At 38.6% G+C, this 26,740-nt stretch overlaps 1 protein-coding gene across 2 annotated transcripts in view; it reads right to left on the reverse strand.

The window, feature by feature from the left end:
- Positions 1–954: 954 nt before the first annotated feature.
- The window catches only part of LOC142849526 (interferon-induced very large GTPase 1-like), a 28,727-nt gene continuing 2,941 nt past the window's right edge, over positions 955–26,740 (reverse strand). For both annotated transcript variants that reach the window (XM_075971796.1, XM_075971797.1), the window contains exon 2: positions 955–9,272. In XM_075971796.1, the coding sequence (XP_075827911.1) occupies positions 1,927–9,272 (7,346 nt within the window). In that variant the 3' untranslated portion in view covers positions 955–1,926. The remainder of the gene's footprint in view (positions 9,273–26,740) is intronic.

Raw genomic sequence — 26,740 nt, forward strand, 5'->3', positions numbered from 1 at the left:
TTTCAGGCCAGAAGAGGGCACCCGACCTCATTACAGATGGTTGATGGTTGTGAGCCACCACGTGGTTGCTGGGAATTGAACTCAGGACCTTTAGAATAGCAGACAAAGCTCTTAACCCCTGAGCCGTGTCCTAATAGAATGTTATTTGAAAGGAAAGGAGTAGGGAGAGACACTGCAATGTAATAACATATCATTATATATACTTATTCTTTGTGTTAAACTGTTTCTATTTTATTTATAGTGATTAATTTATTCCCTCAAAAACCACGAGGACTCTATTTCAATGTTAAGGTATCTACGAGGGCACAGTGACTATGTTCCCACAGTACTATTCTTACAATGAGAGCAGTACTAGTGATTATGACAGTATCTGGATAATATAACACTTTCCCTTCACTCTCTTGTCAAGTCATGTAATTAACGTAAAGTGTTGAATTATTTTCTTAGATATGACTGAGGTGTTGTAATGAAGGAAAATGCAATTTTGGGGAGAAGGTGAAATAAAAGTTGTGTGCTTTACAGGTTTTTCTCCATAATCCAAACAAAAAGCATTCTTAAGCTTGATGAGTAGTTTTTAGACAAATCTCAGCCCCCTAGACTTTTTTGTATTCATATACCCCACCCGCTAAGAAAAGGAATGTTTTCAAAGCTTCTCCATACAAGCCTGGAGATGTAGCTCAATTGGTAGAGTGCATGCCTAGCACACTACGACTCTGGATTTGTTCCCTAGCACCAAATAAATTGGGCCTGGTGGATCAAGAGTTATGGGTCACCTTCAGCTACACACTGAATTTGAGGTCAGGTTGGATTACATGAGACCCAGTTTCAAAACAAACAAACAAACAAACAAACAAACAAACCAATAACAAAAGCACCCCCCTCAAAAACAAGCAAAAAATAAAAAAACCCTCTTGGTACAATTGTCAGTCCTTATTTAAGAAACCCATATGTTCATATTTTTGAAATTTAATGTTTTTATTGATATTTATATTTATTCATGGGTCCAATCTAGTGATATTTATACATTATAAAATGAGCAAATAAGCATGCAAACATATGAAGAAATAAGCATACCCATCACCTCACATCCTAAGCACTTTTCGGTGCAAGAACATTTAAAATTCACTCTGTCAGCAGTTTCAAAATGTACACTATTAACCATGGTCAGCAGAACTCATTCTTTGTGTCTGAGACTCTTACCCCTTTGAACAATGTCTCCTTCCTCCCATATTCCCCCAGCCCATGATAGCTGCTACTATATTATCTACTTCTATATATTCTATATTCTAATTTTTAGTGACTAACTGACATCTTATGAAATTCAATGTTGTAGAATGCTACAGATGTGCTAGCTTCATGTGTACAGACCTTGAGGTTTTTTTCTTGCCTTTCCTGGTATCTCTGCTTTAACTGACATAAATGTCCCTAAATTTATATACTATAAAAATATTCATAACCATGATTTTATGTATGACTTAGATCTCTTAAATGGATTTTATTTTATTATATATTCACATATATTGGTAATTGATTTTTCATGTTATGATTATCTGCATATATCTATATCTAAATCTATATCTATATATCATGTGTGAGGCCAGAAAAGGGCATCAGATTTCCTGGAATTGGAGTTACAGAGATGGCTGTGAGCTGCCAAATGGATGTCAGGAATTGAACCCAGATCCTCTATAGGAACAACACTTGCCCATAACTTCTGAGCCATCTTTCTAGCTATGATAATTTGATTTTAAACAAAAAGAAGCTGAGACAAAGAGATTAAAGACATTTTATAGGGAAAGCTCCAAGCTTTCACACATTTCATCCTATAAATGGAAATGATGGAGACTTTTAGAAATGATGATGAGGAATTTTAGAATTATTTAGGTATGCTGTGACTCTGTCTGATATTAGATTATTTATTGACTATTATTGCTCTTTCAAGTCATTGAGCACATCCTCCTTTGTGATTTTGGCCCATGCCTCTGGGATTTCACCTGTGCCTGTAAATTTTTTCTGGTATTTTTCCTCTAGTTTTGACCTGAAGTGTGAGACAAACCATTTCCAGTATGACTGGGTGGATGAGTCTGGAGTGATACTCCATGTGGCATAATCTCCTCCTGCCTGCCGGTAATTCTTATATGGGATTTCTCGTTTATTTCCCAAAAGCATGAAGCGGTCACTTGCTACTGAACTAGTACAGCAGTCAATGACAAAGTGGTCTGTTTTATGCTTATGCCACCCACTGACAGCCTGAGGACGGTGGAATGGCACACTGTGGTCTCCCTCATGTTGGGGAATGGTGTTGGTACAAATTGCATTACACAAAGGACACTGTTTCCAGCAGCCACAGAGATGCTCAGAGAGAATTTTCTCAATGTCAGGAACCATTTCATCTACGGGCTTACTTGAGCAGTCCTCTTCAACTTTCCTCATTGCAGGATCCAAAGCTGCACTCATGGCTTCTTTGAGAAACTCAGTGTCCTTTATCTCCTGGTGCTCGATGTTTATCAGGTCTCTTCTTGGAAAGATCAGGTTGCTCCCTAGGTGATCACAGAACAAATCCAACCAGCCAGATGCAGTGCTGCCTTTATCTTTAGCCACTGCCGTGGACTCATGAATGGCAGAGAGGACGGCATTCTTGATGTCACCTAAACTTATTTTTAAAAAAGTCTTTATATTTTTACTTCCTCCATCTGAACAGTATTGTTTAATATGGCTTTCAATATACCTTCTAAAAAAGGATTTTGTATCATGAAGGTACTCCCAGTAATTATCAAAGTTTTCTTCTTCTGCCAGAGAAATGAGAATGTGTTTCTCCAGGTTAGCCCTGTTTCCATTGAATGCTGGGCAGGTGGCTCTCATGGCTCCAGCAATTTTAATGACCATTTTCCCCTTTATGGTTGCAGAGATAGCGGGGGTGAGCTTGTGCCAAAGAAAATCAACAAATGTTTTGATGGAGGTGGCACCTTGGCAGGAAATCTTAAAACTCATGAAGAAATCATCTTTCTTCCTCTCCAGATAGTTCACAGGATCATTTGCTCTCTTGAATGCTTTATGCATTTCCTTAAAACTCTTAGATGCTCTTTGGAATAAGCATAGTGACAACTCAATGATATATTTGCTTGTAAATGTGTATCTTTCTTCAGTAGGTGCAGATTTTACTTCTTCTTCTATTATTCTCAGAATTTCATGGAAATAACTTGTATTATAATCACACTGTTGCTTATGAATATTGTTGATAGTTTCATTAAATCTTGAAATAATATGGTCAGTAGTTATATTAATGGATTCCTTATCACAGACCTTTAATGTCCTAGTCATGAAGTTATACTTTTTATTCATTTTTACATGTTCATCATAATTTATTTGAAATTTATCTTCAGAATTTCTCATTAGTATGTCCACCATGTTGATCTCCTTTTGGAAATACTCCCAAAGAATGTTTTCAGAATCTGTGTCAATGTCAGGTTCTATGACTGGAGGAAGATCTGAGGACACATCACAGACCCATTTTTTCCAAAGTTGATTGAATTTTTCATGTAATTCTTCTTCATTTAATTCCTTACCCTTTACAGTTAAAGCCAACTTTCTGCTTCTTTCCAATAATTCATTTGCATAACTTGATTTTTTCTTATCCAACCTTTCTTGATTTTTTTTTAAATGAATAAGTTCGTTGGCTTTCCTTCTGGTGTCTGATATAAGTGTCTCTTTAAGGATTATTAGCTTATTTTCAAAATTCGATTTCCATTGAACCAATATTTCATTATCTGGATCTTCATTAAAATATTTTTCAAGTTCTTGCTTAATTGCTGTATATTTTTCTGTGATTGGAGCTTCAAATATGCTTGATTTGAGTGCCTGAACTTTCCCATTCTGAATCTGATTGATAAGCTGGTTCTGAAAGTCCAGCATGTGACTCCTTAACTCCCAGGTCCAGTGGTTATACATAGTTTCCAGCTTGCTCATGGCCATGATCTCTCTGGTGTTTCTGAAGCTGAAAATAAAGTTCTCATTTACTAGGGCTTTCCACAGATCTTGAACTCTAAATTTGAAATCTGAGATCTTCATGATGCTACCTCTGGATTCCTGTTTGGCAGTCAAAATAATTGTACTCTTTAGTTCCTGGACATTGTGACTATAACGAGGATTAGGAGGGGCCATAGGGGGATTTCCATCCCAGAGGTGGGCAAAGTAATAGACATGATTATTGACATCAAACTTAATGACATCACTGAAGTGGGATACATTTGAGCACTCTTCCTGTTCTGCAGCTGTTATTGCCATTTCGTCCAGTTTCTGCTCTAAGCACCTTCGTCCTTCCACATTTTGGTCTTTAGCTGTAACTTCTCCCACATTCTGATGGACAAAGAGGCAACTGGGGGAGATTTTCACTTGTTTCATCCTAAGAAAGGCTTGGACAGCTATTTGTAGGATGTCTTGCATCTCAGAGGGATTCTCCCCAAAAATATTGATCAGAGTCAAGTTTCCAAGGCCAATGACAAAGGTTGCCAACTCATTGTCCCAATTTTGGGATTTGTTGTTGAGTTCTGGAGCCCGAAGTCCTTCTGTGTCTACAACAAGAACAAAATCAAAGCCAAGTTCCTCTGTGAATTTCTCTTCCACCTTCAGGAGCTGCATGTAGGCCCCCTTGGTGCACCTGCCTGCACTGGCAGTGAACTGCAGCCCAAACAGTGCATTCAGTAGGGTGGATTTCCCTGAGCTCTGTAGGCCAAGGATAGAGAGAACAAACAACCTTTTGTCTCCAACTTTCTCTGAGATCTTGTCAAAAACAGCTGCCACCCACTTTAGAGGCACATATGAAGCATCCCCATCCATCAGCTCAATGGGAAGACCAGCTACCATCAGGTCTGCAGCAATCTGAGGGAGGCAGAGAAAAAGGCTGTCTCTAGAGGATGAAATTTCTTCCAGAGCTTCATAGATCTGACCAATTTCTCGGAGAAGGTGCTCAATTCCTAAAGTGCAGTTAAGAATCTCGGTAGAGATGGCTTCTATCTGCTTCTGCCAGAGTGTCAGGGAGGTGCTCTTCTGTGCTTTCTGCTTTTCTCTTTGTACCACTAACCACAAAGATCTTTGCTTTTCATGCAACTTTTCCAGGTGTTCTGTAGTCAGATTGTCACAAAATAGACTTAGCCACTGCAGAAAGTAGAGTTTATTATGAGTTTCTGAACATTCTTGGAGAACTTCAAGAACAGAGCGCATTAAATCATTGAGAGGAAAGGCTCTTTCCAATTGCCGACATCGAATTATTCTTTTATCTGTCTCAATCTCACTCTTGTGTTGTTCAATGCTCCGATTCCCTTTCTCTCTCAGATGATAGAATTCTTTATCCTTCTTACACCAAAGGTGCCAAAGTTGTCCCTGAAGGGGTAGTAAATTTTCTTTTGTCTGTGATAACTTGGATTCTTCCAGGAGGGCCATTATAGTCTGTGCCTTTTCTTTGGCTTCCTTGCAGTCTCTCTGGTCCTCATCAATAAGGAATCCTTGTTTTTGAGCCATCTGTGAACAGCCCTCTAAACTGAGAGCAGTATTAGAGAGCTCTAGAAAATGTTTGATGGCGTTTGTGAGCTCCTCTGTTAATTCTGCCTCATTTCTATTCCTGATGCCAATTCTCATTCTTTTACCAGAATTATTGGCTATAGTCTTTTCTTTGTCATCAATCAAGCAGATTAGAGGGCTTGATGACTGACAGAGGTGTCTGACAAGTTTTTGGTTTTCTTTATTGTCATCAGAAGCTGACATGAGGATCACAATGAGAGAAGAGATATCCTGCAGGAAACTGAGTTGTTGCCTATGGTCCTTGGCATCTCCACGAAGATTGGTGAAGGTCACACACTTGTCAAATCTGTCCTCACCTTGACCCCCAGGACAGAACCAGGAGATCTCCACCACTCCCTCCATCAGGAGACAGTCTTTGCTGCTTCCTCTGCAGTGCCTGTGAAAAAACACATCGTGTTTATGTTTACTGAGGAGAGAGTTCATGATCTGAGATTTGGAAGCAGAGAGGCCATTTCCAACTCTAATGAAGGACACAATGGGGGTAGAAACACGGCACATCTGCTGATTGCTGTGACTGTAGCTCTTGTCCTGTGGTGATTTACTTGACTCTTGCCAGCTTCTCCTGATTTGTCTCAGAGACCAGAGAGAGAATTCAATCTGAGAACTGTTGGGATTTGGTACCACAAGGGGAAGTGCAAATTGACAAATGGAAAGTTTGGACAAAATATATTGCCTGGCAAGATCATCTGCACAGTGAAAAATGGCCATCTGGATGTCCATTGGGTGAATGTGGGGCTGGGACTCAGCGGCTGAGAGGTAGGTAAGACTGTCACTTTCTTTAATGGCATCTTCATATGGATCAAAATCTTCATTTTCATGACTGCAAGGAACTACAGAGTTCTGGTTTTCTATGTTCTTGTCATCTTTGAAGACCAGATGTCTGAACCCACAATCTAGCATCAGTAGCTTTTGTAGGAAATAGAAGGGAAGTTCCTGTTCAGATCTTGGCTGTGTATTGTACACAGAAGTCTTATAGATCAGATGGAAATCAGCTCTGCTCATCCTTTTTGGGTAGTGGTGTTCAAGGCCTAGACGCTGGAGTAAGTCTAGGAAAGGTCCTTTTTCTATCATATCCTTTTCGTTGTTTTCATTACTTTGTTGTTTATAGATCTCTTTCTTTTCATAGCAGAGACTTTGCAACTGTTTTTTTACCTCATCCATTTGCAAAGAAGGGATTGTGGCTTTATAGTCCCCATCAATCAGTAATCTTAAATCATTCTCCAGATTTTCCCAATCATGATGTGCTCCATGTTTTGTGAGAACATGTACAACTTCTTCAGACAACAAGTGTTCCATATGCTGTCTTACTAATGTCAAACGTTGTCCTTTCTCTTCTGTAGAAGTATCTGTAATTTCGACTGTGGCTCTGAGAGCTGTGAGCACCAGGAACGCCTGGGCTCTGTAGCTGCATATGTTTTTAAGATCTTGGTATTTGTGATGGATAGCTTGCATTTGATCCACAAGGAAGCTTAACTCGTTACATCCCAGAAGATGCTGAAAAATATTGTTTACCAACTGATATCCTGCACCAGCTGCAATGGAGAGTAGCATCAGCAGCATGTCTGGCTGCTCTGTTTCTCTGAGGTGCTTCAAGAAGGAGCCAAGAGCTGTGGTCACCTCATATGTAGCCGTTCTTTTAGCTTCTTCCACTGTTTCTGGGGACTCATTTTTTATATTCACTTCCATCAGGTTTTTGTGGGTTTTCTTTAAGGTCTCGATGAATTCAGAAAATGAGGGGATTTTGATTTGTTCTTCCTCTGACTCTGACTGATTGATCCACTGTATGATAGACTGTGCATGAGGAAAGTTTGTCACTTTGTAGACATGAGGTTCTAGAAGGCTGCACAACTGAGATTTAATAAACTGAGTTTTATAAGTGGGTGAATTTTTGCAAAAGCTTACAGTGTTTATTAGAAAATTCTGCAGATCCCAATCTGTGAGGCATGTATTAATCCAAATGTTATAACTTTTTACTTTTTGACTCAATGTTTGCATGAAGTCTATCAGCTTATTAAGCTGTTTTTCAGGATCAGAAACCTCCCAACATTTCACATCCTCTAGGAAAAGCCTGGCTTCTTTTCCAGCAGTAAGAAATTCCTCTCCTTCCTGAATCTGGGCAGTGAGTCCAGTCAGAGCAGTGTAACTGTCTTTCAGGCAGTTTGCCACCTGAAGGGCATCCTTAAAATCACTTCTGTGGCTAGAGAGGATGATGTCCCAAATAGGTACCAACTGAAGTCCCCGGTCAATGACAGACCATGTTTGATTGCTAGCAACAAGGCCAGCTGTCCACTGGGCAATACTATCTGCTTCTGCTGGTCCACCTATCTGAGCGACAGAGAGTTTCACCTTTGTTTGAAAGTTTTGACGAGTTGTACTGTTAGATGCTGTTTTTGAATGTGGGTCTAACATGTTTACACTTGTACTAGCTTTAACTCCAAAGCCACCATAGCTGCCCCTTATGTAAATATTCAAGGACTCTGCCACCTGCTGCTTTACATCAGCCAATTGCTCACTTTTGAAATCCTCTGAAATGGCCTTCCAACAGTAGATTCCCCCCAGGTGCAGTGGGCCTTGGTTAGCGTGAGAGCCAAACTTGTGAAAAAAGTTTTCAGCCCTGTGCCTCAGTAAGGGGAATCCGTCTGTGTGTGTAGTTTGACCTAGGAGTTCTTCAATACTTTTTAGCTCCTGGACAGCAGCCTTGGAGAGTTGAAGCTGATGGATGTGAAAGTGGCAGGTGGCCAGTGGAATGTAGCTGAATTTGGCTGAGCAGAAGTAAGATTGCTCTGAATGTGATTGGTGGGTATCCCCAGATACTGTGTGTTTATTTTTATCCACACCACCATCTAGACTAAGTCCCCAGCCTTCACCTTTAGCTGAGAAGGCTGAACTGAAACCCAGCTTCTCCATAGTCTGTGTGAACATGGCTTGTTCTTGAAAAGAGGAAAATTCCTTTGTTTCCATCCATGTGCCATGCTCAGGGCCAACAAGTGAGAACTTTGTAGGGACACTGAGTAGCTCTTCTTTCTTCTGAATCAGGCTTCTTTGGTGGCTGGTCTTATAAATTCCTTGCAGGGCCAGCCCTCCAGATGCCCATCTTACCAGGTCTCTATCTGAGAGGTTTCTACTGTAGGAAATTTTCTGCTCCATATCCTTGAGATGTCTCTCCATTGTTTCAGTGACATCATTGAGGGGTACTTCCGGCCCTGGCCAGCACTCTTCTGGGATCTCCATTGCTTGCCTCAGTTCTGCTTCTTTCCTCCTCACTTCCTCTTCCTGTCTGTGTTTCCCTTCTGACTGCAAGGTCCTCAGTTCCTGCAGCGACTGTTCTGCTTGCTGCTGCCTGTTCCTTATCATCTCCCCAGAAGTCTCCTGGAATTCTGCAACACTGTTTGGCTGTGAAAGGTCAAGCAGCTTCTCCAGAGCCTTTTTCTCCCATGTGTGCTGTGTCTGGGACTTCAGCTTCTGGAGGTCTTTTTCTTCTAAGTGTTGTAAGGCCTGGGCACAGGTCACACCCACATCTTCCTGAAGCTTAGGCAGCCAGTAGTCAACAGACAACCCCACATCTGTCAGCATCTCCTGGAGATCTTGCCTTCTAGTCTGAGGCTCGTGAGGGATGCCCTTCATTGTTTCCATGGTTCTGTGAAAAGCAGATGTGCAGTTAGTCTTGGCTGTGTCTTGACCATAGGAAGTATCAGCTGTGTGGTCAAAAGGGTGAAATATTAGTGTTTTTCATCTCCTGTAATTGTTCCAATGCCTTTTAAAACGTGTGTGTGTGTGTGTGTGTGTGTGTGTGTGTGTGTATAGCCTATCATTGTGGGTACTCTCAGTCTGGCCTGTCTATCTTGTCTTGTTAGAGACTACTATGGTGAGCTGCCACTTTGCCTGATTTTTTTTCTTTTTTCTTTTTTTTTAAGATAGGGTTTCTCTGTATAGCCCTGGCTGTTCTGGAACTCACTTGGTAGAGCAGGATGGCCTCAAACTTGGAGATTCACTTGCCTTTGCAACCCAAGAACTAAGATTCAAGGCATGTGCCATCACCACCTGGCACTGTGCCCTATTTTTAAGCTTTCTCTTGCACAGAACCAATTGCTTTGAAGAAATTAACCTGAAGGATGTTTTTTTAAAATAACATACATGTGTTGGTTTGAATTTTTAAAAACAAGTGATATCAATTGATTATGTTTTTTTATTAATTTTTATGAAACCATTGCTGGCTGGTTCCATTCCTATTTCTGTCATTTTCCCCTTTCCCTTCACACAAGGTCTTACTGTGCAGCTCATGCTGTCCTGGAACTTGCTATTTAGCCTAGGCTGGACTCTAAGTCATGGTTATCCTTTCTTGGCTTCCTGACTGCTGGGATTACCAGTGTGAATCACTATACCTGGCTCTGCCACTTTTTTGTAGGTTGTTTTTATAATGGTAAGTATCTTTCCTGGTATTTAGAAATATTTGTTTTGTACTTGTTACTCATATTCTTTATCCTTTTTTCTTAATATCATCTTTGAATCACATGAAGAACTATTTATTAATAATATGAACATCTATGTATGTAGACACAAATACCCCCTTGTATCTAGGATTTTATCAATTTTATGGAAATCTTTCCCTCATTGCTTTCAAAGCTGTCAGTGAGATAAGGTTGCACGCTTTAATTTCATATTTGTTGAAATTTCCTTTCCTCCTATCATTTTTGCCCTACTGAATTATACTACCATATGTCCAGGACAGCAAGTGCCCTATTTATTTTTCTCTGAATATGAATTTAGTATACTAATAATATTTAATTTACTCTCTTAAATATGCCCTCAATCTCATTTCATTTTGTACCCCCTGCTATGTCTACTTTAGATTTTGCTTTCTTTGTGTTTTTGTTGTTACAGTCGTAGTTAACCCATTTGCTATGGTTTGAATGTTTGTCCTTCCCTAAGCTCACATTGTACAATATTACGATGGCTGATCTGTATCTGCTTATGTAGATCAACCTGGGTTTGAATTCAGAGACCCGCCTTTTCTACCCCCTGAGCATTGGGATTAAAGGTGTGTGGCATCATGCCTGGCATGAGATTAATGCTGCTATAAAAGAGTAGGTTAGCTTCATTTGCTTCTTTGTACCCTGATGCTGGCACCCTGATCTTGGACTTCTTAACCTCTAGGCTGGATTAAGGTATTCTGTTATGGAAACCTTCAGAGGATGAAGACAAAATTGATATCAGAGAAGTGGGGAGTTGGTTGTTATTATAACAAAAATGTTAAATTTTAGAGATGGCTTTGGATTTGGGTAATAGAAGCTGGAAGAAATTGGATGCATAGACTATGAAAGCTTATATTTACCATAAATAAAAGTATAGAGGAAAATTCTCGTGATAGCTCAGAAGAAAAGATTTACAAGGCAAGTCTAAATTCTTAGAGATTACTTGAATGTTATGATCAGAATGTGGGTAATTAAAGCAATTCTCATGAGGTCTTAGACAAAAATGACCTCAAAAACAGAGCTTTTCTCAAATCAGGTGGGATTAGCTAGGGAGGGGAATGTTAGGATCCTGGAAAACTGGATAGCTATCAAAGCCAACCTGAAACAATTACTTTTGAGTTCTTGTTTTATGAATTCAAATACTGATATTTATGAACCAGAGAGGGTGAGTTTTAGAAAGAAGTTACAGAGTCAGAGTTTGAGAACTAGAGGAGGGGGTGGAACAAACAAGAGTCTTTGGTTAGTAGGTTGGCTCACTGCTAAGAGTATGAAGACCTGAATTCAAATATTCAACACCTGTGTAAAAGCTGGGTATGGGATACAACCTTTCTGTCCAGTCAGATCCTGTACATTCTTCTCTAGGGTCTAGTAGGCAGAGTTCTTCTATTCTTCTCCTTCCATCCTTGATAGAGCCTGAGTCTCACATCCTGTGCCCTGGTCTAGCCTGACCACTCTTTCCAGTGCCACAACTGACCTCTAGGCTTTTACCAGGCCCCACTCTGCCTGCCTGTGACCCACAGACCTTTTTTACTCCACATTCCAAACTCTCCATCCAGCCAGATTTTGCACATCCTTCTCCAGAGTCTTGCCATGTAAATCTAATGATCTTTCCTTCCACACACCCTTCTCAACTCCCAGATCTATCCTTAAAATCCAGGTTAGTACCAGAATACACATACTGTATACCAACTCAGTTTCCTGTGTCCACTAGACTTCATTCCACCAAAGTGTATTTATCCGTTAGACTCAACCTGACTCTGTTCCTCCCCAATTTGCTTTTTTTTTTATAGGACAAAGAACTAGTAAAAGAAATCCGCATGCTCAAATCTCCTCACAAAAATACAAACGGTATGAAAGATGAAGGCACTATTCCTGCCCATCCAGTCCCCCAAAACCCCACCACTCCTGTAGAAAATTTTGTCAATGAAAATTAACTAGATGAACCGCACGACACAGATTTTGAAAGAACAATTATAAACACCATAAATAATTCATGTAATTTAAAGAATACATAAAGGAGTAGCTCAATGAACTCAAAGAGAAAAAAATTAAAAGAGAATAAACACTTGAGTAATACACAAGAAAACACAGACATGGATTGATGGAAATGACAAAAGCAATCCAGTATTTGAAAATGGAATTAGATGAAGAGATAGAAACATTGAAGAACAGTGAAGATGGAATTGAAAAACCTGATAATCCAATGAGAAAACGAAGGTGAAAGCCTTATAAATAGAATCAGTCGACCAGAAGACAGACTATTAAAACTTGAAGATGAAGTAGATAATCTGTATATAATAAGCAGAGAACATGAAAATAATTGACACAAAAATAACAAATAATCCAATAAAAAATTAAAAAGACCTAAACGGAAAAGTCTCAACAGATGAATCTCAAATGGCTGAAAGACAGTTAAGGAAATGCTCAACATCCTTAGCCATCAGAGAAATACAAATCAAAATAACTCTGAGATTCCATCTTACCCCTGTCAAAACACACTCATACAAATTCAAGAAGCACAAAGATTAGCAAATAGATAAGACCAGAAAAGAAAATTCCCGTGGCTATCATAGTTAAAACATTGTGTATACAGAACAAAGAAAGTGTGTTGAGAGCTGCAAGAGAAAAAGCACAATTCACATATAAAGGAAAACCCATAAGAATAACAGTTTATTTCTTAGTGGAAATTTCAAAATCCAGGAAAGTCTGGAGCAATATGTTCCAAGTCCTAAAAGACCATGATGGCCGACCTAGACTAATATATCAAGCAAAACTACCTGCCATAGTTGAAGGAAAAATAAAACTTCCCATGATCTAAGCACCCTAAAAATTTATATCAAACAAACCAAACCTAAAGAAAATATAGGAAGCAATATTTCAGGCTGAAGGGATGAATGAACATAGTCAAGAGGCTGTAAAAAAAGGAATATGAAAAGAAATATAATTACTAAAACATAAAGTAGCATTGCGAACATAACACTACGAGAAATGACAACACAGTGACTGCAGCCAGCACACAGACATTTCAATATAACTTTAAATATTAAGGACCTTGGTTCTCCAATCAAAATACATAGCCTGGCTGAATGGATCAAGGAACAAAACCCATCTATCTGTTGTCTATAAAAACAAATTATTGCTGGGCAGTGGTGGTGCACGCCTTTAATTTCAGCACTTAGGAGGCAGAGGCAGGTGGGTCTCTGTGAGTTCGAGACCAGCCTGGTGTACATGAGCTAGTCCTAGGACAGGATTCAAAGCTACAGAGAAACCCTGTCTCAAAAAAACAACCCTCCCAAAACAAATCGTTGTTTTAATAATAGGCATCCCATTAGAGCAAAAGGATGGACAAAAGTGTTCCAATCAAATGGAACCAGAAAGTAGGCATCACTATCCTAATATCTGACAAAATAGACTTTAAATTAAACATAATAGGATTAGATAAAGAAAAACACTTTAATCAAGGGACCTTTACCCAAGATGACATTACTATTCTAAATATATGTTCTCCAAACTCTGATACAACCAGTTTCATAAAAAAAATGTACTATTGGATTGAAAGGCACAGACTAATATTATCCTATTAGTAGTTGGTGATTTCAGCACCCCACTTTTTCCAATAGGTAGCTCATCTGGCCAGAAAAAGTAAGCAGAAACATCAAAAACATCATAACTGAGTGACATAGTACATTAAATGGATTTCACAGATATCTACAGAACATTATACCCCAAAATCAAAGAATACACATTCAGCAGCACCTGGAATCATCTCTAAAATAGACACCATTCTGGAACACAAAATAAATCTTTACAAGTTCAGAGAGACTTAAATAATTTCTTGTATCCTATCTTACCACAAAGCCATAAAACTTAAAATTGACATAAAACAAATCTCTAATAAATACACAAACTTATGGAGATTAAACAACTCATTGCTGAATGATGAGTGTGTCAAAGAACAAATCAAGAAAGAAATAAGAAATTTCCTGGACCAAATGGAAATGCAAGAACACACCAAAACTTCTGCAACATCCTGAAAGCAGTTTTATGAGGGAAATTTATAGCTCTAAATATCTTTTCTTAAAAAAACCAGAATGAGTACAAATAAATAATGATACAACTAAAAAGATTTGAAAAACAAGAACAAACCAAATCTGAACCCATTTGATAGCAAGCAACAATAAAAATTAGAGCTGAAATCAGTGAAATAGAAACAAAGAAACAATGCAAAGAATTCATAAATATAACAATTGAGAATAGAAACAAGATTACCAGGTCACTGATCCAACTAATCAAAAGAAAGGGAGTACTTAAAATATTCCAAATTTCTTTGGTGTCTGTTGTAATATTTCCCTATTCATTTCTGATTATATTAATTTAAGTGAATACTTTTAGGTTTCCCATTAAGCTAGAACACCTAAAAGAAATGGATGACTTTTTATACTCAGTCAACCCACCAAATTACACCAAGAAGTAGTCAATAACCTAAGCAGACCCATAACAAATGAGTAGAATAAAATAGCAATAAAAAGCCTTCTAATTAAAAAGAAGTCCAGGACTAGATGGATTCACAGGATAATTTTACCTGATGTTCAAAGAAGATCTACAGCCAATCCTTCTAAACTATTTAAAACAGATAAACAAACACACAACAAAAAACCAGAAGGCACACTCACAAACTCCTTTTGTGAAACCAGTTTCACAACAATGACAACACTAAAGAGAAAACTACAGGCCAGTATACCTGACGAACGTAGATTAAAAAATGCTCAATAAAATAATTGTAAACTGAATACAGACATGTAAAAAAGATTATACACCATGACTAAGATGCAGAAATGATTCAACATTCACAAGTAAGTGTAACAAACCATATAAAAGGAATTAAAGACAAAAATCACACGATCATCTCAATAGATGTAGAAATACCCTTTGACAAAATTCATCATGCCTTCACAATAAAAGTCTGAGAGAGATTAGAACTAGGGGAAATACCTTCAATATGATAAAAGGTATAGATGTGAAACCCACAACCAACATCATCCTAAATGGAGAAAAACTTGAAGAAATCCCACTGAAGTCAGGAATGAGACAGATTTGTGAATTGTCCTCACTCCTTTTCAATATTGTGCTTGAAGCATTAGCTAGAACAATAAGATAGAAGAAAATAAAAGGACATAAAAAGGAAAAGAAGAAGTCAAATTATCCCTATTTGCTGTTGACATGATATTATCTATAAAAGATCTCAAAAATTCTACCAGAAAACTCCTAGAGACAATAAAAATAATTCAGCCATGTGGCAGGATATAGAATCAACTTGAATAATTCAACGGCTTCTCTATATACCAACAACAAACATACAGACAAAGAGATCATAGATACATTTCTATTCACAATACCCTCAAAGAAAATAAAATATCTAGAAACAAACCTAAAGAAGGAGGTGAAGAACCTTGACAATGAAAACTTGAAATATCTGAAGAAAGAGATAAAGACACTAGAAAAATGGAAAGATACCCTATGCTCATGGATTGGTAAAATTAATTTTGTGAAAATTATCATTTTGTTAAAAGTCATTAACAGATTCATTGCAATCCTAATTCAAAATCCCCATCTTATTCTCCACAGAAATAGGAACACTTCCTAAAATTCATATGGAACCACAAAAGACCCTGAATAGCCAAAAAAATAAATAAATAAAAAGATATCTGGAACAAAACGTACAAAGTTGGAAGAGTCACCAGATCTTGAGAATATTATAGGCCATAGTAATAAAAACAATACAGGACTGCCACAAGTACATACATGTAGACCAAGGGAACAAAATCAAAGACCCAAAATGAGTACATACAACTACAGCCTATAAAGACTATAAAGGCTTTTATAGACTTTATAGTCAATAAAGATGCCAAAAACATATACTGGAGAAATAAAAAGCATCTTCAATAAATGGCGCCAGAAAAACGATGTCTACATGCAGAAAATAAAATTAGACCCATATACCCTAACTGTTGTTATAGAGCATTCATCCAGTAAATGATGGAATCAGATGCAGAGATCCACAACCAAGCACCAGGCCGAAGTCTGGGAATCCAGTTGAAGAGAGGGAGGAGGGAATATATGAGCAAGAGAGGTCAAGATCATGATGGTGGAAAAATCTACAGAGACAGCTGAACCAAACTCTTGGGAACTCATAAACTCTAGACTGACAGCTGTGGAGTGTCCAAGGGACCAAACTAGGTCCTATGCATATGGAAAGCAGTTGTGTAGCTTGGTCTGTCTGTGGGGCCCCTGGCAGTAAGACCAGGGTCTATCTCTGGTGCATGAGCTAGCTAGCTTATTGGAGCCATTCCCTATGGTGGGATACCATACTTAGCCTTAAAGCAGTGGGGGAGGGGCTTGGCCCTGCCTCAACTTAATGGACCAGGCTTTGTTGACTCCCCATGGGAACCCTTACCCTTTGGAAGGAGTGGATGGGAGGTGAAGAGGCAAAGAGGGATGGGAGGGAGAAATGTGGTTGGAATGTAAAATGAAATTTAAAAAGTAAGCAAAAAATCCCCATAAAAAAGAAAAAAAAAAGATTAGGCTCATATTTATCACCTTGCATAAAACTATCTCCAAATGGCTCAAAGATACAAAGGTGGAACTTGAAACATTGAAACTTATGGAAAAAAAATAGGTGGTACATTATATCATCTAGGTAAGAATAGGAAAAACTTTCTAAATAGGACTTCATTTGTCCAACAATTATGGCAACGATTGATAAGTGGGACTTTATAAAACTAAAATAGTTTTGTACAGCTAAAGAAACAATCTATCAGGTGAAGTGGAAGCCCACAGAATGGAAAAGAATGTTTCCATCTGCATATCTGAGGCAAGAAAGCAAATGACCATTCAAAAAATGGGCCTGGGATATGAACAGAGAATTCTCAAGATAATAAAATGACTAAAAAATAACTCAAAAATGTTCATCATCTGTGGCAATTGCAGAGACTCAAATCAAAACGACTTTGATTGTTGTATACATGTTTGTAACAGCAATGATAAAAGAGGCCATGAGTTTGAAAAAGAGCAAGGAGGGATATATGGAAGGGTTTAGATGAAAACGAGGGAAATTGGAAATGATTTATAATCTCAAAGATAAAAGGAAGAAAGAGAAAACAAAACAACTACCAACTTTGAGATTTCATCTTATCCCAGTCAACATGGCAAAGATCAACAAAACAACTTGCAACAAATGCTGGGTAGTGGGAATACGGGGGAGGGGGTAGGGAATCCTCATTTGCTTTTGGTGGGATTGCAAATTCCAGCCACTTTGGAAATCAGTGTGGAGAATCCTCAAAAATTTAAAAATCTATCTATATGACCCAACTGTGCCTTGCCTTGTCATATTCCTGAAGGACTTGATACCCTACTCCACAGGTCAACTATGTTCATTGCTGCTGTGTTCACAATAGCTAGGGAATGGAAACAATCTAAATATCCTTCAGCCAACAAATAGATAATAAAAATGTGGTACATATACAATATGGGGTACTTTTCAGTCCTAATGAAAAATAAAATAATAAAACGTTCAGGTAAATGGATGGAGCTAGAAAATATTGTATTGAGCAAGAAACGACCCATAAAGATGGGTGGTGGTGGCACATGCCTTTAATCCCAGCACTCGGGAGCCGGAGGCAGGTGGATCTCTGTGATTTCAAGGCCATCCTGGTCTACAGAGTGAGTTTGAGGACAGACTCCAAAGCTACACAGAGAAACCCTGTCTTCAAAAACCAAGTCAAACCAAAACAAAAAACAAAAACAAAACAAAACAAAAGAATGAAAGGAAGAAAGAAAAGAAAGAAAGAAAGACCCATAAAGACAAGCAACACTTCTTCTTTCTCATCTGAGGTTCCTAGTTCCAAATCCAAATCTTCAGATTGAGTATATAACTTGAAATACTGCTGAACCAGCAAAATAAAACAGACCTCCCCTCCCCTCTCTCTCTCTCTCTGTGTGTGTGTGTGTGTATAGCAATAGAGAAGGGGATAACAAACAAGGCACAGGTGACCTAAAGGAGGACATGAGAAGAATGGGTGGGGGTTTTAACTAAGAAGGTGGGAAGGAGATAAATACAGAAAAAAGTAAAATAACAGCATGGATGCCTGAAAAAGTCACAAGGAATCATACTATTAACTCTCTGCTGAAAAATACTTATAAAATACATGTCAGTGTATAAATACACATGTGTAGTTTAATCTGGGCTGGCAGTGCTTCCTCCAAATTATAGACCATCTAATAAAAACCCTAACAAAAGGTACAAGAAACTGAAAAGCCCCCTTCAGATCAAGGTTGTTCAAGAGATTCCCAAAACATTGTGTGCTATTTCTATTGCTCTTGGTTACTCTCCACACCCTTAGAGGTAGAAGATAACGCCCTATTGCTAAAGATACCATGCACTTCAGACACAAGGCCAGCATATCTGAGCTTGATCTGACCTGAAAGATTCCTTCCTGAGAACTAGCTTTCATGTTAGCAGATGGAACTATGCAAGCTTCCAAAGGATAGAAACAACCAACAGTCCTACCTAGTTGTGATCCCTATGGATCACCACAACAACCAGTATGCCATGAAGGCTGTAGTTGTGTCACAAATACCTTGCTTAGAAATAACCAATAGCTTTCCATTTGAAGTTAAGAATTGCTCAACAAGAGGAAAATAATGCCTGGTACTGGAAACCTAGCTAACTACTCAGTGCTAATGAAGTTATGGGTCTAGGAGGAGAACCTACAACTGAACCAGCACAATCTCTAACTACATTGTAAATACTTATCCTTATACCCATGGATAAATGTAGTCTCACTCCTCATCAAGAAAACTCTTTGCAACAGACTGAGACAAATACAGAAAACCACAGGAAATCAAAATGCAGTATTGTGGAGTCCAGTACCAAAAGATTCATCTGTAATATAACTCCTGCACATAAGGCTGAGAGACCATTACATAAGAGGGGACAGAAAAACTGTAAAATCTAGAGAAACAAGGAGTTTGCTGTGAGATTGTGTCTATTAGGAAAATATACTTAGAAAGTCTTACCAACATGACTGCCTAAACATGACCTGAACAAGAATAACAAAATACATGCTAATGAGAAAGAGAGAAGTCCTTGACTCTACACATAGAACTATAAGCAACTATAGAATGTTGATAGCAGGAGAAATAGTCTTACTCAGGGAAGAGCACACCAGTTGGTTATCTGATACCAAATGGGTAGTCCTGAAGTCCTGAAAACCTACATAAGAGTAACAATATAGACTGAAAATCTTAAAGTGATGTATTTATGTTTTTTCTGTAAATTATGTATTTAGGAACACACATATATACACATACATACACACACATATATATGTGTGTGTGTGTATGTAGAAGATGCCATAATTTTGAAAGAGAGCAGAAGCTGAGTACATGGGAGGGTTTAGATAGAGGAAAGGGAAAGAGGAAATGATATAATCTCTAAGATTAAAAATCTAAAAAAACTGCATTGAAAACAAAAAACAAACAAACAAACAAACAAACAAAAGCTAGGCATGGGTGCATTTACCTGTAACCTCAGAATAGAGAGGCAGAGACAAGTGGATCTTAGGATCAAACTGGCCAGCAAACCTAGTCAAAGCATCACATTTCAGTTATGTGCATGTAACATAGACACATATACTGTACATGTTCACACAACAAAATAGAACAAAACAAGCAAACCAGTATGGGGTTTATTGTGAAAAATATACAAACCAATGAATTAGATAACCTTGCTTAAAGAGGTAAAGAAGAGCACTAAACAAAAACTGAAGTAGAGGTACAAAATTCTCAATAAATTTAGCAGAGATAGCCTTCAAAATCAAAGACTTCCTAACAGTCCAAATGTTTTGCTGGTGAATCCCACCAATTACTTAAAAAATTAATGCCAATCTTTAGCACATTCTTAAGAAATGGGAGAGGAGAAAACATTTCTTAACTCATAATGTCAGGTCAGCACTACCTTAGTGCCAAAGTTAACCAAGGATGTTACAGAAAACTATCAATAAATGAATATCCTTCATGAATGATGAAGTGAAAAACTATTAGCAACTGGAGTCCAGAAATATAAAAATTAGTGTATACTAACCAAGTGGAGTTTCTCTCAGGCAGATAAGCCTGAGAGATAATGGATGTAATAAATGTAATATAATGAAATATAAGGAATGATAATGAATGTAATATTCACATTAATACAAAAAAGGAAGACATTCTACACAATTGCTTTAATTTATGCAGTTAAAGCATCTGACGAAGTCCAATCCAGTTCATGATAAAAATAACAAAGTAGGAATTGAGGGTACCTTCTCAGAATGATAAAGGTGTGAAACACCTCTTAGTTCCTGAGCATATTTAGTACTGAATTTATTATGCTGACCAGGAGTCTGCTTCTAGACATATGCTCTAAAGAACTGAGAATAGGTGTTCACATGTGTGCTTACATAGAAATGTTCATAGCAGGACTAGTCACAGTATCCAAAAAGATGGCAGATAAACAAATTGTGGGGTAGTCATGATAAAATAAAAGTCATACAGATTCAACGCAATGCCCACCAAAATCCCAGCAAAATTCTTCAAAGACTTCGTAAGAACAGTACTCAACTTCATATGGAAAAGCAAAAAACCCAGGATAACCAAAACAATTCTGGGCAATAAAAGAACTTCTGGAGGCATCACAATCCCTAACTTCAAACTCTACTATAGAGCTACAGTACTGAAAACAGCCTGGTATTGGCATAAGAACAGACAGGAGGACCAGTGGAACCAAATAGAAGACCTGGACATCAATCCACATCTTCGAACACCTGATCTTTGACCAAAAAAAAAAAAATCAAATGGAAAAAAGAAAGCATATTTAACCAGTGGTGCTGGCATAACTGAATATCAACATGTAGAAGAATGAAAATAGACCCATATCTCTTACCATGCACAAAACTCAAGTCCAAATGGATCAAAGACCTCAACATAAAGCCAGCCACACTAAACCTTACAGAAGAGAAAGTGGGAAGTATACTTGAATGCATTGGCACAAGGAACCACTTCCTAAATATAACCCCAGCATTACAGATACTGAGAGAAACAATTAATAAATGGGACCTCCTGAAACTGAAAAGCTTCCGTAAAGCAAAGGACGCGGTCAACAAGACAAAATGACAGCCTACAGAATGGGAAAAGATTTTTACCAACCCTACATCAGACAGAGGGCTGATCTCCAAAATATACAAAGAACTCAAGAAACTGGACACCAAAAGAACACATAATTCAATAAAAAAATGGAGTAAAGACCTAAACAGGGGACTCTCAACAGAGGAATCTAAAATGGCTGAAATGAAATGTTCAATATTTTTAGTAATCAGAGAAATGCAAATCAAAACAACTCTGAGATTCCATCTAATACTTGTAAGAATGGCCAAGATCAAAAACACTGATGACAACTTAAGCTGGAGAGGTTGTGGGGGGAAAAGGAACACTTTTGCATTGCTGGTGGGAATACAAGCTGGTACAACCCCTTTGGATATCATTGTGGCGATTTCTCAGAAAATTAGGAAACCACCTTCTTCAAGACCCAGTAATACTACTTTTGGGTATATATCCAAAGGATGCTCAATCGTGCCGCAAGGACATGTGCTCTACTATGTTCATAGCAGCTTTGTTTGTCATACTCAGAACCTGGAAACAACCTAAATACCCCTCGACCGAAGAATGGATAAGGAAAATGTGGTACATTTACATAATGGAGTACTTCCTACACAGCAGAAAAAAAATAATGACATCTTGAATTTTGCAGGAAAATAGATGGAGCTAGAAATCATTATTTTGAGTGAGGTAACCCAGACACAGAAAGACAATTATAACATGTACTCACTCATAGGTGGTTTTTAAACATGGCAAAGAAAGCCAGCCTACAAATCACAATCCCTGAGAATTTAGACAACAAGGAGGACACTAAGAGAGATTTACATAGATCTAATCTACATGGGAAGTAGAAAAAGACAAGATCTCCTGAGTAAATTGGGAGCATGGAGACTTTGGGGGAGGGTTAAAGAGGAGAGGGGTGAGGCAGGGAGGGGAGCAGAGAAAAATGTAGAGCTCAGTAAATATCAATAAAAAGTCATAAAATGAATAAAATACTGATGTGGTGCAATATGGATGGACTTTGGCAACATTGTTGTAAGGGAAGGAAGCCAGAATGTCAAGCACCGTATGAAAATCTCCAGTAGTAAGTCCTAGGGATTAATAAGGGTCAAGAAATAGGAGGAGAAATGGAATGGGCTGCATTTGAGTGTGAGGTTTTCTTCTGTGGTAAGGAAAATATTTTGGAATTTGCTAAAGATGGTTGTTACACAACTTTATTAATGTACTAAATGTCACTGAATTACACAACTTAAAATCATTAATTTTATGTTGTATAAATTTCACTTCAATGAAACTAAGTTCTACAGATGTGTAATTAAGTATACGTAAAACAAAGGTAATAAACTTAATGCCTATTGCTTCCCAAGGACTTATTAACTGTGCTCTGGAGCTCACTTTGGTCTGTTGTATATGTATAATGGATGTATAATAGAATTAGGTGCTAATGTGCATTCCCTCCCAACTTTTCAATGGAGCTGGGAATTTCCTTTGTTTGCAAGTTGATAGTTAAACATTTATACCATTGACTTTAATCTTGCAGGTTTGTTTTTTCTGTTCCTTCTTGATTCTGGCTGTGATCCCCTACTCAATAGGAAATAGCCCAAAGTAACAGAACAGACTAAAAACTACAGAGATAAAAATAAACTCATAAGATAGGAGCCATACCTTATCAGAGAATAGCCTTTCCTTTGTCAGTCTTTGATATACAGTGTAAACAAAATCCTGCCAGCCAGACCTTCTTCCCTGTTGCCTTAGGTGTACAATCAACCCTTGTTAGGTGGCTCTAACTCTCAGAAAGAGACACTTGTGATAGTTGCTTCTTTCTTTCTGCAAGCATTGGTGTTTTTAACCTGAAAAATTAAGTATTTTAACAGGGTTTGAGAGATCAGGCTTGAAAGTGAATTTCAAAGAGAAAGATAAAGTTAGTTTCTGTTAAATTTCAAAGCAGGGCTTATTAAAGCAGACCTGGCCTCCAGGTACCCCCAGCATCCCTCAGTCTCTACCTGTTACTGGGTATGGCTATATATCCCATCCTCTACCCTTCACTCTCCAGTCCAGGGTTTGAGCCCAGAGGCTCTTCCCTATATAATCCAGATAGTTTGGTTACTAGTCCTTTTTGTACCTTTGGCCTCCTGGCTGCTACACCTGGCTTCCCTCTCCCCTTCTCTCCTCCCCACATGCGCCAGCTAGTCCACTCTGAACTCTCCCAGATGTCCCTGCCTCTACCTGTGCTCTCCCACCATATCTATAATAAACTTTCTCTTCCACAATACCTAGGAACAGTCATGCTTCTCTCTGCAAACTGAGAGTAGTGTCCTGGTCATCCTTGATAAAAGACAGATATGAACTAACTCAGTTGAGTTAGCCTTTAGGAGACAGAGCTATGTGATCTCTGGGTTAGGCACTGTTTATGTTATGGGAAACTGGCACCATCAAAGGGGAGGCATGGGGCTTTAGTATACACTGCCCGGAGGTACCAGGAGAAACACTGAACACATGCAAGAACCTGGTTTAACTAATGAGCTCTGATAATGGAGGTTATAAAGTATGGCATCTGTATCTGAGTTTTACCTTGAGATAGTGTGAGAAGCTTTCTGCTATCTTCTAAGTTCCCAGCCTAAGAACCAAATAATTCTAATTTACTAACCTTCTGGTATTACTAGCAGTCCCTTTCTGACTAATTGCTAAAGACACCTGTTTTCTTGCAATTAGTAACTTTCACTGTAATCTCCTCTGAAACGTATTTCATGATAGCTACCTAGTTACCCATTGACGTTAGAACTCACTCCCCTCCTTAGGGTCTACGTTGACTGGTCAGGGCAAGATCCTAAAAATTTCTTTGTTCAGACCTAATACTTGGTGCCCGTACTATAAAAAGTGAGTTCAGAAACCGGCCTTTGGCCACAGCCTAACAAACACTACCTCTTGCTGTGTTCTTGCTGATAATCTTCTGTGCCCTGTGGTGGTTTTCTATTTTTTACTTTCTTATTTTTAAGTTTGCTTCTGGTTTATTAGACTTGGTGGTGTTCCAGTCTTTGCGCGACCCCCCTGGACCCAACAATGTTTTTTCCTTTCATTTTATTTTATTTCATCCAGTTTCTGCCCTACATATCCTTCAAGGAATGTATCAAAGACAATGAATTCTCTAAGCATAAGTATCTTCTACCTATCAATCCAACAACCCCCTGCTTCCTGTAGACACTAATAGAAATGCATTTTTTTGAGACAAATAATTTGTCTCATTTTCCCAAGCCCAGACTTGCAAAATACACCATATTCTTCTGGCTGGTTTTCATAAATGCTTCAGGTAAAGCAGAGGCGGTGGGAAGTTAGTTCTCTAGGGCTGGGTGGCCCTGTGTACCTGCCTCACTGTATTTAAATTATACCTACTCTTATCTTTAAAGCTTGATAAGGAAGTACAGTACGGTATGCTATCTAACTTTATTTTACCTTTAAAACTTGGTAAGGAAATAAAGATAAGGGGATGCAATATGTTCAGAGCTCTTTCAGGTGCCAGGGAGGAAAATTAACCACCTGAGCACGGGGGCTATACCATCCTGGAAAATGGCAACATCTAGCACATCAGTGTCCACAATGGCTACTACAGAAAGGTGAATTTGGAAAAAGGAGCATCCCAGATTTATAAGGGGGGAACTCAGAATAATGTGTACCACAGATTTTGTCTGGACCCTTTATCTTTTAATTAAGACAGCCTTTGGAATTCTGTTCTTGTCAGAGGCCTAAAGTGTTAGAAATATTTAGGGGTACTGACTTACATTCTTGTTTTTTTGTTTATTAGCCAGGACCATGTGGTTCTGTAAAACCACTTCCATTTTGGTTGGACTGTGAAAATTCACATAACTTCAGTAATTTGGTTTCCAGGACTAAGGTAAACTAAAGTTTCCTGGTAATAAAGTAATAAAGGTGGTGAATTTCCAAATTAACTGACTTCATAATCCTCCTTTGAGTCAAAAGCCTGGCAGCTTAAAACAAAGGCCTTGTAGGCTTTTGTCTTCCCCCAGCAGGCCTGTGCTGGTGGGTAGACTGGCTCAACAAGTTCAAGGCTGGACCAGGACCTGTTACACTACAATTCTGGGCCAATCGACTGTCCTATCTTTCTTCAAACTGACCAACTCTAAATTAGGGGAGGAAGACTATTTAGAGGCTTTAGAAAACTTCAATCCCTCAAGAAGAGATTGGAATTTTTGTTCTTCTGAGTCCCTGATCTACTTTGTAGAGGGTCTTCCTGCCCCCTGCTGTATCCATGCATTTCTTTACCCCCAATAAACACCATTCTCCAACTGCTGATTCTGTCTACTATTGTCTGAGGTGTTTTTAAGTTTTCTCTCCTGATACCTGTTTTGAATTTTCCTGCCTTTTATTTCTTTAACTGGCAGAGAAAAGAACCTGATCAAGACACCCCAAAGCATGCTCTCCCCCACCAATATGAGGGATTATTGCTTGGGAACATGGATTAGGTTACCCCAAATTTATGAAGTTTTTATAACAGTACAAAGAAGGTCATAGAGGCAATTTTCAAATACATTGGTTGAAACATTAAATAGGCAGTGAAAGCAAAATGGGGAAATCTCAGCTGTAGGTCTCTCGATGCTACCTGGTAACTCAACCTTTTGATTGGTAGAAGCTAGTTTATGTTAACACATTCCAATGGGTCTGACATGAAGGTGGGAAAGGCTATTTCGGGGGCTAAAGATAGCCCAAGGTAAATTGTAAAATTAGGTTGTGAACCTGAAGCATTTCAAACTCTCCACAATAATTGAAATAATAATCAGTTAATGAGTCTTTCAGGTTTTATTTTGAGGGCATAGCTTCTAGGAAGTTGTTTTCCCCCTACAATTATTAGGGACTCTGTTCCCTAGAGGGGTTACTCATTTGAGTAAGAGAACCTCTGTTGTTTTTAAGGACCCCCCCCCTCCAACCTCTTTCTCCTGTATCAGTTTGACTATAGTGTAAGTTAAAACATCAAAAGGTTTTGTAATCAGAATGCCCAGAATGTATGCTTCCCTACTCTGGTTACCTGGACTGTTTAAGCAAGGCACTCCAAGGAATTGGAATTTCCCCCAGATCACCTTGCTGGAGAGACTGGAGCATAGACAATTATGGGTCAATGATGAGGACTACACCTTGACCAGGATAACTAAAGCAGGAGGATCATGAGTTTTAGCCTGGGTTTCATGTTGAGACTTTGTCTCAAAGCCGACAACACAAGTGGAGTCACTTGTGTCAGCTCTTCCAAAAGCAACTAAAGCCAAATGTTTGTGGAATGTGGTTCTGGGACTGGTCAAGACAGTGCTGGTGTCCCTCAATCTACAGGGTTTCTCTGTCTAACAGTCCTAGTTGTCCTGGAACTCACTCTGTAGACCAGGCTGGCCTCATGAACTCACTAAGATCTGCTTGCCTCTGTCTCCCAAGTGCTAGAATTAAAGGCGTGTGTCACCAATGCCCCACCATCTTGTATTCTTGATGAGGCATTTTCAGGTTTA

Source organism: Microtus pennsylvanicus, chromosome 5 (assembly GCF_037038515.1).
Source record: "Microtus pennsylvanicus isolate mMicPen1 chromosome 5, mMicPen1.hap1, whole genome shotgun sequence".
Classification (NCBI taxonomy): domain Eukaryota; kingdom Metazoa; phylum Chordata; class Mammalia; order Rodentia; family Cricetidae; genus Microtus; species Microtus pennsylvanicus.